The sequence below is a fragment of the Rhagoletis zephyria genome, unplaced genomic scaffold (genome assembly GCF_001687245.7).
Source record: "Rhagoletis zephyria isolate East Lansing unplaced genomic scaffold, Rhagoletis_zephyria_1.1 Rzeph_scaffold_01379, whole genome shotgun sequence".
In the NCBI taxonomy this organism is placed as follows: domain Eukaryota; kingdom Metazoa; phylum Arthropoda; class Insecta; order Diptera; family Tephritidae; genus Rhagoletis; species Rhagoletis zephyria.
This window is the reverse complement of record NW_016158463.1, coordinates 54,998-70,787: the sequence shown is the minus strand read 5'-3', so window position 1 is coordinate 70,787 and position 15,790 is coordinate 54,998. Positions and strand designations below refer to the sequence as shown.

Sequence of the window (15,790 nt, the reverse complement as noted above, 5' to 3'; positions counted from 1 at the left end):
CCACAGCTGCTTTCGCAACGTTCCTTACGCGAAGGACATTGAGGCACGTTAAAAAATTAATGGTATCTGCCTTATATTTAACACCACATAATAAACAACGCTTCAGGTGTTGCATTTTTAACACATACCCTAAGTATAAACTGCACAACACTACAAAAATTCAAATGCAAATTAAAATTTGTTATTAACGAACATTCAAAAAAAAAACAACGATATGACATTCAAAGCGTAACGAAATATAGGAAATAAAATAAAATCAAGTTGAAGTTTAAAGGTTTGGTTCTCATGAGAGCAACGTCATTTTGACGTATGAAAAATAAGACAATCGAGTTCTCAGAATCGATTCTCGATCGATTTCGATAATTTATAATCGATTCTCTAAAATCAATTATTGCGAGAAAACCTTCGATTCCCTAGTGGAATCGGAATCGATTTCTCCATCCCTATTAGAAAGTAATCGCTCCCGTTTGAATCATTGAGTATTCCAATCAGCGTGAACTGCGAGATTGGGGGTATGTGCGTGAGTATGTTATGAGTGGAAAAGTGTGTTGGCGATTTGTCGTTTAGTAGTACGAATTGGGATTGATTAACAAAATTCTGCAATATGTTGCCCTTCCCATTGTTAGAGCATAAACCCCAGCTTTGGTGCCAACAACTAAAGTCACCAGTAATAATGCATGCGTGGTTAGTTTGATTAAATACATTTTCTAGGTTGAGGTTATGGAGACTGTAGGATGGGAGACAATAGGCTGACGTGATTCTGATTTTTTTTTTGTTTAGTGTATTTTTAAAGTTATGCTGCCAAAGTCCTTTTCAGTTTGAATTACTTCATGTTGTATGTATGTATTAGTATAGCTACACCACCGTATGATGAGTGTGAGCTGAATGAGTAAAAATGGAATTGTGTCGGGATGTGGCTTTCTTGGATAAAAAAGATAGATTTGTAATTGTTAATGAGGATTAGCAATTCATTATAATTGTTAAGGTATCCATTCATATTCCATTGATTGATATGTAGTGACATGATATATGAGTGTGTTTATTTAAATATATATGTATGAATGTTTATTAGGGTGCCCATCGAAAATGCTTTTTTTTGGATATTTCAAGACCCTACCACCTAATTTTATTCGTTTTTATGAGAAATATTTTTGCTAGTTTTTACAGATTTTTCAAAGGTCATTTATAGATCGAGACCTCTCGATTTATTTCAGAAAATAGGATTTTGTAGATTTATAAGTTTTTGAATGAATATTTTTGATTCGATTTCAGAGATCGAATATGATCTGAGGAGAGGATATATAGGCCTTTAAAATGGTATAAAACAATCTATTGTCGGACTAGGCTTGTGGATTTTTATCGGGTAAATTAAAAACAGACCCATATGTATCTTAATTTTTTGACCATCGATAATTTCTACAATTTCAAAATATAGACAACTATCTAAAATGGAATAAATTTTCAAATGAACTGATACCTCATTTATTGCCATCGCGTAAAAATTGTGGAATTTAGGCGACTTTTCTTAAATACGGCCTTCAATTTATATGTGTGTATGTACCGGGATTTCAGATTTTTGAGCAGTGTGGATAAGGAGTTATTCAAAATTGATATATACTGTAGTTAACAATATATAAATTTATTTAAAAAATGTTTAATTTAAAATTCCAAATGAAATTATGTTGTTTACAGCTCAAGAAAAATATTTGAAGTAATCTAATTTTCTCTTTGATGTTTGAACTACAAAACCACTTAAATATAAAATTTCTAAAATTACAAAGTTGAAATTAACACAGTACAAAAAAAACAGTAACACAAATACAAACCCTACAATACTCCCCCTTCTAGAGAATTAATGTTATATAAATTAAAAGTAACTCGTTTCTTATTTGATGTTGTGTTAATCATTGTATTAGTGTTTGTTTCTGGTATTAGTTCTGTTTCAATGATTTCTGGTTTTAGTCTGTTTTTTGGAATTGTTTTAACCTCATTATCTACTTCAAGTTTGAAATATTTTTTGTTTTTTTCAACAGCCTTATAAGGTCCTTCGTATGGTTGTTGCAATGATCTTTTATTAATAACACGCATAAAAACAAATTTACAAGTCTCCAAATCCTTTGGTATATATACACCAGTATCAGAATTTTGATTTTGCCTTAAATTTGATTTAACGTTTTTAAAATGTTCCCGTAAATTGCCTAAAACTTCAGTTGGGGAAAAATTTTCTTCAGATGGAACCACAAGTTCACCGGGTAGGCGTAAATTTTGCCCAAAAACCATCTCAGATGATGTGGCTGAAATACTTTCTTTATTCATCGATCGTAAACCCAGAAGTATTATCGGCAGCTCATCATACCAATTGTTGGTTCCATTTCTAGCCATTATCGTAGCTTTTAACTGCCTGTGAAACCGTTCTACCATACCATTCCCTTGAGGATGATATGCAGAAGTTGTAACGTGATGACTTCCAAGCAATTTTGTTAGTTCCGAAAACAATTTTGACATAAACTGAGTACCCTGATCTGTAGTGATTTTTAACGGTACCCCAAAACGTGAAACATATTTAGGGTGCTCACAGTTCTATATTATCTACTGTGTTAATTTTACCACCTGGTAACTGTTTTAAAGTTACCAGGTGGCAAAATTAACACCGTAGATAATATAGAACTGTGAGCACCCTAATTATATCCGAACTGTGGATTTCGTTTGCAAAGACGAAGCGAACATGTGGTACGAAAGAGGGATTTGTAAAATTTTACCTACTCTCAGACTTCTAAATTTGAACGTACATTCGGTACAAGCAGGTGAGATGAATGGCGCAATAAACAGGTGAAGTAATAAAACAGCTTTCTCGCTTTATTTTTTGACCTTCGGCTGGCTTAGGGCCAAATTCACAGTGCGTAGTTAACTCAGAATCGGCACTTAACTACAGATTTTCAGTACAAAAATCTTAGTTAACTGTTGATTCTGAGTAAACCATGCACTGTGAATTTGGCCCTTATAGTCACATTTTATAGACATATTTTCAAATAAGGCAGTGCCAGTGGGAAATGAGGCAAAATTTGTTTTATTTCCAACCTTTCTTGGAAAAAAGCAAAACTCAGATTTTGGTATTATTTCCCATTTAAAAGTGAAATAAACCAAATTTTGCGTTATTGCCGTTTGTGTTATTTCACCCCCACCCGTATCAAACTGCTAACAGTTGAAGTAAGATTTCAGTTTATTAAGAAACTGATAAAGTATAAAATTTAATTATACAATTTACACAGACATTCAACATTTTACAAGTGTGACGGTTGGGACAACGATGACACCCGCCTCTCTGAGTTGTTGGATTCGCGGCTTTCTCGAATGTAGTCAGTAGAATGTTAAGTACCATTTTATACTTTACTGGCGTTATTATATTTTAAAACTCAAAAAAAAATACCTGTTTTATCTTGTGACTGGTGGGACAACATTTTGTGACGGGTGGGACTAGTCACCTTTGAGGACACATAGTACGTGAGTAAAATGAACACTGCTGGTTTGAAATTCATATTTATTATATTTTAAATAAGGGAACTTTAGAATTTGTGTTACGTTAAAAATACATATTTTGCTTTGACGGGTGGCCCATAAAATAAGCATTTTTATGAACGTTTACAACTTCTCACCAAAAATGTTTTTTTCTAATAACTTATCACCATTTTAAATTTCATGAATTGTTCTTCCTTTTTGGATAATAACATACCTTGACAACTTGATGCAAAGATATTACAGCATATTATTTAAAGAAATGTTCTACCTGCTTGAATGTTTTTACAGATTTAAACGCAATTTATGTAATTTTTTTTTTGTTTACCTAAGGTGTCGCCTTCGCTGGAATAGCCCAAATGTAACTGTACCTACGTGCACTATTTTGCTATATTACTCAATTGTTAAGTTTAAAAGTTGGTCTTATTGCTCAACGAGAAAGGAAATAAAGCAAATTTGTGTTAATTCACATTGAATTGGGAAATAGCCCAAATTTGCGTTATTGTAGTGTGTGTTATTTCACCCCCCGTAGACGCGCCCAACTATAAGGTCGTGTAATGCAAAATTTATTTTGGTATATATTTGTTCAATTTCGTTATTTTCAATAAGTAGCACTTCGGCAGAGATATTGGCCCGTAGTTATAGTCGAAAGTTAAAACCTCTTCTAGTTAAAATTAATCTTTAAGTTTAGAGCAGGCTTTAAGTTTTAGTCAGTTATAGACATGTTAGAGGCAGCTTTTTGCTAGATTGACACAAAACAGGGCCATTAATATAAAAAGAAAAAAGTAACCAATCGGCATTAGGAAAACTTTGTTATTTTAGCAAGTTCACCCTGTGTCAACAGACTTTTATAAATAATTTTGAAAATGGCGCAGCAAACTGTAAGTAAATAACAAATTTTTGTAAAATATAATTTATTAACGTAAATAATTTAATTTTTATAGAAATTGAAGAGAATTCGTGAGGTTAATTGGACTGCTGCTGAAAAGACCTGCTTGCGGGAATGTATAAATACTCACATCAACGTCATTGAGGACAAGACCAATTATGCATCAATGATAATAAAGAAAAAAGAAACCTGGAAGCAAGTCAGGATAGCGATGATCGCCGCAGGATTTGACAGAGATGTTCCCAAATTAAGGCAGCAATGGACGAGGATGAAATTGGCTGTCAAGAAGTCTTTTCGGGCAGAACGGAAGGCAGCCACAGCAACCGGAAACATGGTTGAAGTGCCAAGAGTAGATGAGGAAGAGTGCCTTATTCAGAGCATGATAGCTCCTGATCTAGTGGAGGATACTATTTTAATTGATAGTAACACTTCCCTCGTCGAGCATATTCTTCAAATCAAGACCACTTTTGTATTTTCTCCGCAAATTTTGACAGGAAAACGTCTACTTAGAGTACGTTTTTAAGATTTTAAAACCTCGTCAGCCTCATTTTAAATTTAAAACGCCGTTTTAAAGTTAAAAGGTCTTTTAAGTTGACTATGACAGTGGTAAAAAAAGCGTTTATCTTAATATACAGTTTTAAATGTTAAAACCTGCCTCTAACTTGTCTATAACTACGGGCCATTACGTTTTACTGCGATAAAAACTTCCCCACCGCGTTTGAGGTTGCTTGTCGATTCATCCCTGTCTTTTATAAATAGCGTATAAGTTTCGCTAATCACTTCACCGGTGTAAATGAAGGAATTTAGCCAATATGCACTTATATTACGTTTTCATTGAGCCATTAACTCGAGTTTAACGTTTTGAGTTTATGAACAACTGTCAAGCGTTCACATTGGGGTGTTTAAGAAACTCAGAGTTTAATTTGACATTTTATTGTTTACTTTTTCTTATTCTCATTTAGTTTGTTCCCGTACTACAGGAGTTAACACACACACACATAAGTCTAGAATACCAACCGTTTAGCTATAAAAAAAACAAGAAATAAGGATCGATAGAACTTTTTACGCTAATTTCAACCATACCAATTTGGTGCAAATAAAAACCAAAGCCAATAAAAGAGGTTAAAGTTCAACTTAACTATTTCTTATGTGTTTAATATCTCGGAAACTAGTTAACCGATTAAAAAATGATTGATGCTAGTTTCAACATAATTTAAATGCCTTTTATGCAAGGTATATACTATAATCAGTTTTAGAACTAATTTTATATAAACTACATTTAAAAATATATATTTTTATTTTATTTTGTTTTTTAGTATTTCTGGACTAAAAATATAAAAGGGCATATAAATTATATACACACATGAAAGAAAAAATAATTATCTTTATTTTGACGTCATTAGTTTTTTAATAGGTTATGTTGTTCAGAAGATATTAATATTAAAAAAATCAAAATATTTAACTTTAACCATTGATATCTTTTTTATATTTTAATTTCGCCAGGTAATTTTGGTAGGGTTGAAATCAGCACAAAAAGTTCTGTCGACCCACATTTTTGGTTTTTGCATCGCTAGATTGTTGATATTCTAGACTTACGTGCACAGAACGACTTCGGACTAATTCTGATTAAATCCTGCAGTACGGGAAGAGACTAACTGTCGGCAAGTTGGTTGCAAGTTTGGATTATCAAAGACACAAACCGAATCGGGTCAAAAAAAGGGTTGCATTCGTATAAACTCCAAATAAAAGTGGTATTTAAGGAGAGTTTAACGAGATTTTTTGTATGGTAAGCTCCGAGTTTAAGAGTAGAGTTAAGGCTTAAACTCCAAAATGGCCCATAAACACGAGTTAGTGGCTCAATGTGAATGCCTTATTACGCAAATAATATCACAGTAACAGCTAGCAGAACAACTCAAGAATTTTTTAAATTTGGTTCTCAGACCTCTTGTGTTTTGATAATAAACTGATAACTTAATTATTTTTTTGCTTTTCTTTTGCCAAGTGAAAAGCGCGTTTTTCTACTATTTTAGGAATACCATTTTTATATTTGATTCTTTTTTTGGTATCACCAATTCATGTTAAAGTTTCCAGTTTAGATCGCAGTCCTTTAAGATGTTTTTGTTGTAAGGGGGCTAAATCAGCCTTGAAAGCGATGTTTGATTCGTTCTACAGTTTTTTATTTTTAACAAAGTCCGAGAAACAGCAACTTCTTCTTCGTCTTTGCAATTTAAAGGTTGGTACGGTTTCTGCAATCTCGTCAGGGACTAGAGCAGCGATTCTGCTACTATCATCGTTTAAACGATCGCTGCCAACAGGCTTTTGGGCTCCGGTAATACGTTTGTCTCCCGCTTTTTCGTTCGGCAAGTTCGGATATAATATCATGCGACTGAAGTTTAAATTTAACAAGTGAGCTAATAGTTCTTTCGACCGCGCTTACTTTTTGCTTCAATTTATTGTATTGTTTAGCGGTTTGTTCGGCGAGTTTGTTTAGGTCTGTTCGATGATTCATCTAATCTCTGGCGCCCTTGTGTCACAAAAAGTTTTCGACGCTACCCACGACTTGTCGCATCCTGTTTCAATACCAACTGCACGACTTATGACCGAATGTTTCGTGTGGCGGGGATCTTCACGACAGCAGAGAGTTTTTCCGACATTGTTTGCAGTATCAAAAAAATTTAATTCAGCGATATTGCGTAGCTACACTGGTCAGGCGCACAGCTGGTTAATCGTTTTACACGCTGGTTGGAAGTAATTCCCATAGTCGATATGACGGCTCAATCAGTAGCCAAGCCATCATTAACGGCTGGATTTCATAATTTGGAAATCCAATCGACATAACTACAGACCTAGGCAAACAGTTCGAAAAATCACTTTTTCGCAATTTAATGCAGACACTGGGGGAAACCCACCTAAGGACAACGCCTTAGCACCCACAATCAACGGGCTAGTTGAAAGATGGCATAAGTCAGCTATCTTAAATTCTGACCACATTTAAAACGACGAGCTACGGGCCACAGCTTCCAATTTGTTATCTTCATTATCTAAATGCTTTGTCGATGACGACATGATTATTTTGAACGCGGCAGCGACATCATGAATTTGTATGAGTTTGACATAAAAGAAGAGGAAGAATCTTATCTGTCGCTGGAAAAATAGAAATAGATCTAATCTGTCCACAACCACAGCCGTCGCGTACCGGTCGTCGCCAAAATAATTATCTACATAAGAGTACGTGTTACAATAATTTGACAGCTGTGGTCAGTAGCTCGTCGTTTTCATTGTGTTCGGGCTATTATGCCACAGTTCGCAGATTTGGACTACCCAAATGATTTTGCTTGGCCTACTCTGAACTTTTTAAACCAGTGATGGGCACACTAACACTATCATATTTTGAACATGTGTTAGTGTATTTCCCCGAGAGCGGGCGATTAGGCCATTCAGTCGATTATTTCAGTTGAAACGAGGAGTTTGTGAAAAGCCTTGCATAGTGCACATTCAATGTAGCACTGAAGCCAGCATTCTCACCCGCGGCATGTTAAGTCGTAGAAAGAGAGTGATATGGCAGCACTGCCGTAATTTATTTTCGTAATGTAAATAGCTTTAGCGTGGCAGTTTGGCTTCTTCTCTTTAATCTGTAAGTTTTGCTGACTATGACCCGATAAAAGTCCTATTTATGAACCGATTTTGTTAATCCATGGTTATGGTTTTTTATTCATTCGAAACATACTTATATGTACATACATACATAAAATGATAGCCGTTATCGTTGTTCAGACTAAACTCAAAAAAATTGTCGGAGGTTATACCTTGCATATATGGTCTTATTGTAGCCTACTAGATAACACCACAGAATAAACAGTATACAGAAGACGCACCACATACAAATTTATTTTTCTTCGGCGGACGTAATATTACAACCCGGACCAGAGCAGAGAAGTTAACATTACGACCACTATGAATAACATGGCGACCCGGAACAGAGCAGAGGAGTTAACATCACGTCCACTATGAATAACATGAAGTTAACTTCTCGCCATAAACACACATCGTGATCAGCGTTGCCGCCAGCTTGAAAAAAATGTAACTGTTGCCAAGCAGAAAAAGTATCAAAAGCAAACAAAACTGTTGTTTGTTAAACTATTATTTAAAAAACAAATATTAAATAAGATTTTATAATTAAATCCATAGTTATAAAAAAATATATATTTCTTGCTTCTGTCTGCTTATTTGCATAATGAAAAAGAAACTTATAGGGCCCCTAAACCACACAAAAGCCTTACGCAACCCGAGACTTGTACAAGTCAATATTGTGGAATTTACTACAGCAAAAAATTGCGCAAACCTTATTTTGAAAAAACGTTGCTCAAGTAAATATGTGCAAGAAATATGAATGTGCGTTGTATATATTGATAGCTTCAGCTTTAAAACGTAAAAAATAACTAAATTAAAAAAAACAAATTTTTTTTTTCTACGCTTTTACCCATAGTTTACAGCACGATCTGGACACCAAAATCAAAACTAGACTAAAAATTTCGCTGTGGTCGCCATACGAAGCACAAATTATTGTACAATAACACAAGCATGAGCACAATATAAAAATTATTTTTATTTTAGCGCAATAACTGTGCAATTTAGTACAAACGACCCCCTAGGGGTCCTATAACAGTGGCGTGTGCAAAGAAATTCCGGGTTGTGTTTCCTTTATAAGAGTTACCAAATCAAACTTATAACTATCTATATATAAATTGTGAGACTTCAAATGACAAGAAAAAAAATATTTGCCTTTAGACTAGTAGTACTATTCATAGTTTTTGAAAATTCATTTCTGCCAGCCGAGAGTATCAAAATAAGGCATTTGGGAACAAAACAGTATCAGATAATAAAATTTAGAAAAACGGTATTAAAAAATATACAATTGGCCAAAACGGCAACGCTGATCGTGATGGAAAACATAGTTGACATCTGGTCGTCATAGCGACTATGGAATTAACATCGTCAGCCGAGTGAAAATACTGCTAAAGTAACAGAGGCAGCGCCGCTTGTGATACCATAAAATTCAAATTGTTTGGATAGTCGCCATGCGTCTTCTGTATACTGTTTATTCTGTGATAACACGCTGGTGGCGCTGGAGCAGAGTTACTCACAAAGTCTTATTTATTAATCGACTAGCCAATGCCGGCTTGCTTCGCGGCGCCTAATAAGATCTTTTGCGTTGGCGTTTTTAATTTAAATTGAAACGAATAAAGAGCAGAATCCTCCTCACACATAGGCCAAGAATAGTTGCGCTGTGATACCATATGGAATACTAATCCCTTTCGATGTCATGAGTTTTACCGATAGTCTTATTTGTACATGTGAGATCTCTGCCAAGCGTGCGTAATATTCTTCTATGATCTTGCAACTTCAACATTGGTCGGTAAGCCGGTTTTCAGTTATAGGAGGGCCAAGAATACTCGCGCATCAGAAACAAAGTTGATGCTTCGTTTGTTATTGGTTACCATTGGTGTTTTAAAAATGGAAAATTCTGAAAATTGTTCATTGCTATATTCAATATTTAAAATATGCAACTCTGCATATACAAACATTTTGAATACCGCAGTATAAGAGTATCCAAACATTGTATGGATACGTTTTGGAAGCCTGCCAAATTTCTCTCCCCTACACCTTGACCTTCAATTTGTCGCAGAGTGTTTTAACAAAAAAAAAAATTAGGGCCTAGCCGAAAAGATTAAAAACAACATAGATATAGTAATACCGACGGATTGCTTTTAATGAGGGTGATTTAAGTGGCGTTAAAAAGTCAAATTAGTACTTAAAATGATAATTAAAAAATAACTGGTTATAAAAAAATTACAAATTTTCCCTCTCGCTTCCCTAATTTATACTAATTTATATTTTTCTTACTCTTGCTCTCGTCGTTTAGTTTCATCTAATAGGCGGGCCTTCTTTTTTTCCGAGCCAATTTCATCCAACACTTCCTCGTTAACAGTCATAAGACGTTCTTGACGAAGTCGTTGTTTTTCCTTGTCATCTCCAACGGGATCATCCAAAGATACAGGAGCAGAAAACTTTCGGGAAGACCTGTAGGGATCCAGGTCTGGATCTATAAGCAAGATTTAAAAAACGAATCATTAAAATTTGCCCTAAAACAGTGCTACATTTGTATGTATAAGTTTTTTTCGGCAGTGTTGTTAACTTCTCAATGCATTTAATCAGTTTGATATATTTTTATAGCACTCGTTAAGTGCGACAAAAATTGCCAAAGTAGTGCCACCATATTAGGTTTAGGATGCGGTAGAGGATTAAAGTTATTTTAATAGGATACTGCCCATTCGGCTGAAAAGGCCTCAGCCCAGGTATTTTTGGGTATCCTACTTACTGCCATCAAATAAACATCAGAAACTGTTCAGTCATCTTCAATGGTTGAGATTAAAGATGGGCCCGGGCCAGTGTAAATATTTTAAGTACAATTGCACTTTTTTCAGTACAATAAGTTTTAAAAAGTACAAAAGTACAATTTACCGATTTTAAGTACAATTTGAACATCAAAAATACTTGTTGTAAAAAACGCTAAAATCTCTGCCACTTTGATTATTAATCCGTTTGCGATTAAGTAAATGGACATACTTACATTTCAGATTGGGGTCGAGCCAAAAGTGCAGGGTGTGGATGAAGCGTAACACAGCACGTGGGCGATCCCGTGTGCCTAGCCACTCCCACATCAAGACCGTAGTGCGCGATATCGCATCGTTCAAGATGTGACCCTGTTTCCACAGAACACTACGGATCTAGACCCGGAGGGAGTCAAATCTTCCCTCTCCCCCTAATCCAGGGTGGCATGCGTCACCGTGCCCATTGGATGGTTTGCAGTCAGGGGGCTTTCCGACTGTATTCTAACGGCGCCTCCCGGATACCTGTCCGCCTCCGGGAGTAACGGTGGGCTTGCTGCGGCAAGTGGCTCTTCCGTAGTCGACCGTTCTTTTCCCCTTCAACTTTTTACGGTCACCGAAAGGTCTCATCTGAGTAGGTGACCAAAGACACTGATGATGAATAATTTTAAAAGAGCCTCGGATCCCCGCACGGGTATAAGTGCTGCCGTCGGACGCGGCAAGAAAACGAAGTCCAAAACCTCGGAAACCGCTTTGACGGCAACGATTGGACCTAAACGGTACCACCAAACCTCTTTCAGGTCACCTGCACCGTCTGAGGGAAAAGCTATACCCCCCGTGGGCAAGCCTACCCCCGAAGACACCGGAATGAGAAAACCCCCCGAGGGAAGTTCTAAACCGGTGGAAGGCACGCAGGCGGCCCGTCTCCCTCGACGTCCGAGCCTGCACCTTGCGCAATTTCCGCTTGAGCAGAGTCAGGGGCAAATGACTCGCATCAGCGCCCCTGATGCTCCAAAGCCTTAAAGAAGGTTGCTCCATCCATCAGGGCTCAACGGGACTATCCCCGAAAATGAGCTGACGGTGGAGCAAGAAACCAAACTAGAATGGGCACCTCGAGTGAATCCAAGAGGCACAAAACCTCGAACCCCCCTCCCCCTCAGCCTGCATCACTGCCTTCTCAGACTTACAGCGAAGCGGCCGTGCTGGATAGGGGCAACCCTGACTGTTATATATCTCCAGATAATTGGAAGTCTGTCCTAATGGGACTGTGCAGGGTGTACAAAGGGATACTGGAGAAGCATCCTGGCCCTGCCCCGGTAATACGCGATGCCGGATGGCATCAAGGTAGGGTGAAGCTAGTCTCCTGCGCTGACGAGCGCTCAGCTACGCTGTATAAGGAGGCAATCGCTTCTATGGGGCAGCTGGGGCCGGGGTCAGATTTGGCTGCTGTGCATAGGGACGAGATCACTAGCAGGCCACGAGCCTGGGCCTGGGTACCAGCCGAACCATCCGAGCCTAATGAGGTTCTGGAACTCATTCAGCTGGGCAACGAGGGGTTACCCACCAATGATTGGAGGATAACTCGAGTTGGCTAGGTCAAGGAGAAGCAGCCTTACGTCGCACTCGTGATTAACGATGTTTCCATCCCAGTTCTCGAGAGCTGTGGTGGTGTAATAAGCTACGGCTTTTACTCCAACACACTGAAGCTCCACCAGCAGAAGGAGTCTCACAAGACTGAGGACGGTAGCGCCTGGAGCGGCCTCAATGCGTCGCACAACGCCACGAGCGAACCGACGCGAGAAATATCTAACCCTGGCAACGCCCCGAGCGGACCAGTTGATATGGAGGAAGTGTGCCCTGCGGATGTATCCGACACCGCGACGGAGTCTGAGAGCGATACGTGCTCAATTTCCGCTTACGTAGGGTCGGTCTACAGCCGCTGGGCCACACTACCAGAGGACCAGCTTCTGGTTTCAGAACCGGAGCAGCTCGATTGCACTATCGTAGCTTCCCAAGGTGAGGAGCCTGAAGCGATGGACGAGGACCCTCCCCCGGACTCCGATAATGGTGCAAGTGCTACAGATTAACTTGCACCACCCTAAGGCGGCTTCGTCCGCCTACTTCTACACCTCGGCAACAAAGCAGAGGATCTCGTTCTTATCCAAGAACCTTGGATCGTCAAGAACAAGGCTTGCGGTTTAAACTCTGGCGCCTACCAGGTGGTATCAGCACCAGTCACAAGTAGGATTCGAGCTTGTATTCTAATTAAAAAGAATCTTTCTTATTTTCTACTCTCTCAGTATAGTGACGAGGACACCGTTTGTGTCAGCGTGCAGCTGGGGACGAAATCCATCTGGATAGTGTCCTCATATATGGCGCACGACTGTCAAGACTTTCCGCCAAATCGACTACAGGGCGTAGTGAAGGAGGCCAACTACAGGAAGCTTCCCATGGTAATCGGGTCTGACGCAAACTCTCATCATCTTTTATGGGGCTCCAGCGACATCAACCAACGAGGTGAGTCACTAATCGACTTTATTCTCAGTTCTGATCTATGTATAAGCAGTTCTTCAAATAAACCCACGTTTATAACTTCTAACAGAAAGGAAGTTCTGGCATTACGCTAGTCTCAAACTACTTCTCTGAGTACATCAGGGACTGGCATGTCTTAAGTGAACATTCATTCTCCGATCATCAATATATTTCCTTTTGGGCTCTCCCGAAGAGCCCCACCTCTTTCGTGTTTCAGGAATATGAGGCGGACCGATTGGACCAAATATAAAATGTAGCTCTCGGTAGCCCTAGACGCTTCTCTCGGTATGCACGGCATACCGTTAACAACTGAGGAAGCGCATCCTCCAGCGACAAAGTCTGTTTCTCCCGGTGAGCTGGACTCATCGTCAAAGATTGCTGAAGCCATAGACCTTGTCACCAAAGCCTGCGACATAGCATTTAAAGCTTTCTGCCCAGCAACACGTCCAAGGTGCAAAAGGAGACCCCAATGGTGGAATCCGGAGATCTCCTCCCAGAGGCGAACCAGCAGAAAGCTTTTTAATCTTGCGAAACAAACCGGATCTTGGCATTCCTAGAGGATGGACAAAGGCTAGGGTGATCTTCATACCGAAAGGTGGAAGGGTCTCTCAGGTAAAACCCAATGACTTCAGGCAAATAAGCCTAACGTCCTTTCTTCTTAAAACTCTAGAAAGACTTACTGAGGCCCACATCAGACAGCGTCTTTCCTCTGAGGACATGTCGGAGTGTCAACATGCTTATTCTAAAGGCAAATCCGTGGACACTGTGCTCCACGAAATTGTGTCCAAAAATTGAAAAAGGACTCGCCTTTAATGAATTTACCTTAGGCATCTTTCTTGACATAGAAGGCGCCTTTAACAATATTCTTCCAGAGGCCGTGGTGGGCTCACTTTCCCAAGTGGGGCTGGAGCGGCCTCTGGTGGAGCTTATAAGACTTCTTCTTGAAAGAAAAATTATCTCGTCAGAGTTGGGGGGCGCGTCGATAACCAGGCATGCAACGAGAGGTACTCCTCAAGAAGGAGTTCTCTCACCCCTACTCTGGAACCTTACAGTAAACTCAATTCTGATGAGACTGCAGAGTACCGGCTGTTACGTCGTAGCGTACGCCGACGACATTGCACTCACAGTCACGGGTAAGCATCTCCANCTCTGTCTCGTGAACAGCCGGTCGAGGGAGTGTGGACTTAAAGTTAATCCCACCAAGACCGAAATGATACTTTTCACGAGGAAATATAAGATACCGTCTTTTCAGCCCCCCTCCCTAAACGGGGTGGGACCTACACTCTCCAACGCGGTTAAATACCTCAGCTTAATTCTCGACAGGAAGTTGGACTGGAGGCGGAACCTTTCGGAACGATACAGGAAAGCGATTACCGCCCTTTACGCCTGTAAGGCAGCGGTAGAGAAACGATGGGGTCTGAAACAACACATAATACACTGGATGAATTAGGCGGTTGTCCGACCCATCCTTTTCTATGGGATTACCGTGCGGTGGCCGGCTCTAGAAAAATCCACTTACAGAGGCATATTGGACCGAGTACAAAGGGCGGCAACCATGTTAATTACGGGTGCCCTGCCCTCTACTCCCAGTAGAACTCTGGAGACTGTTTTGAATCTTCTCCCTACCGATCTCTATGGTAGATATCAGGCCAATTGCAATGCAACTAGACTGAATGCAGCCCATACATGGAGAGACCATAGATTCGGTCACTCAAAAATTCTGAGCACCATTCCAGCAACCTTACGTAAGCTGGATTACATTAGTCCACATCTCTGCTTCGAAAATAGGTTTTCTACCAGAATTCCAGACAGAAGCAACTGGGTAAATCGCTCGGACTTAGATCCAGGATCTGCCGCCATATTAACGGACGGGTGAAAGCTCGACAATAAAGTTGGAAGCGGAATCTACTCCAAAGAACTATCGGTAAACTTAAGCAGGCGGCTCCCTGACCACTGCAGCGTTTTTCAGGCGGAATTAACAGCCATAACGGAGGCCGCCCTTTGGCTTAAAGGTGGCACAAATTGTCCACAATCCGTCACTATCTACTCTGACAGCCAAGCAGCGATCAAATCTTTGCAGTTCAGTAACACTTCCTCAAAGGTGGCTGCCGAATGCAGAAGTACCCTAAACGAGCTTGCCGCGAAAGCCACCATTAACATGGTATGGGTACCCGGGCATAGTGGAATACCGGGAAACTGCGCGACAGATGAGCTGGCGAGGGGGGAACTGAACTACGCTCAACAAACTCTGCGCTCGATGCAGGCGTTCCCCTGTCCTCGAGTAAGCACCAACTGAAATCTATTTTTATTAAATTGGCCAACGAACGTTGGGCGAAAGAACCAACATGTTCTGTTACAAAACAGATCTGGCCAATTATAAACGAAAAACGATCTAAAACTCTCATACAAATCGACCGCCCCATTATTAGCTCAGTTGTAGGTATAATTACGGGACACTGCTTAATGG

The 15,790-nt window shown here is 39.5% G+C and overlaps 1 protein-coding gene across 1 annotated transcript in view; it reads right to left on the bottom strand.

Annotated features, from left to right (window-relative positions):
- Positions 1-15,790, bottom strand: part of LOC108363798 (protein anoxia up-regulated-like) — an 87,742-nt gene that overhangs the window by 53,504 nt on the left and 18,448 nt on the right. Inside the window, exon 2 of the mRNA XM_017617283.1 lies at positions 10,307-10,505. Coding sequence (XP_017472772.1) covers positions 10,307-10,505 — 199 coding nt within the window. The remainder of the gene's footprint in view (positions 1-10,306; positions 10,506-15,790) is intronic.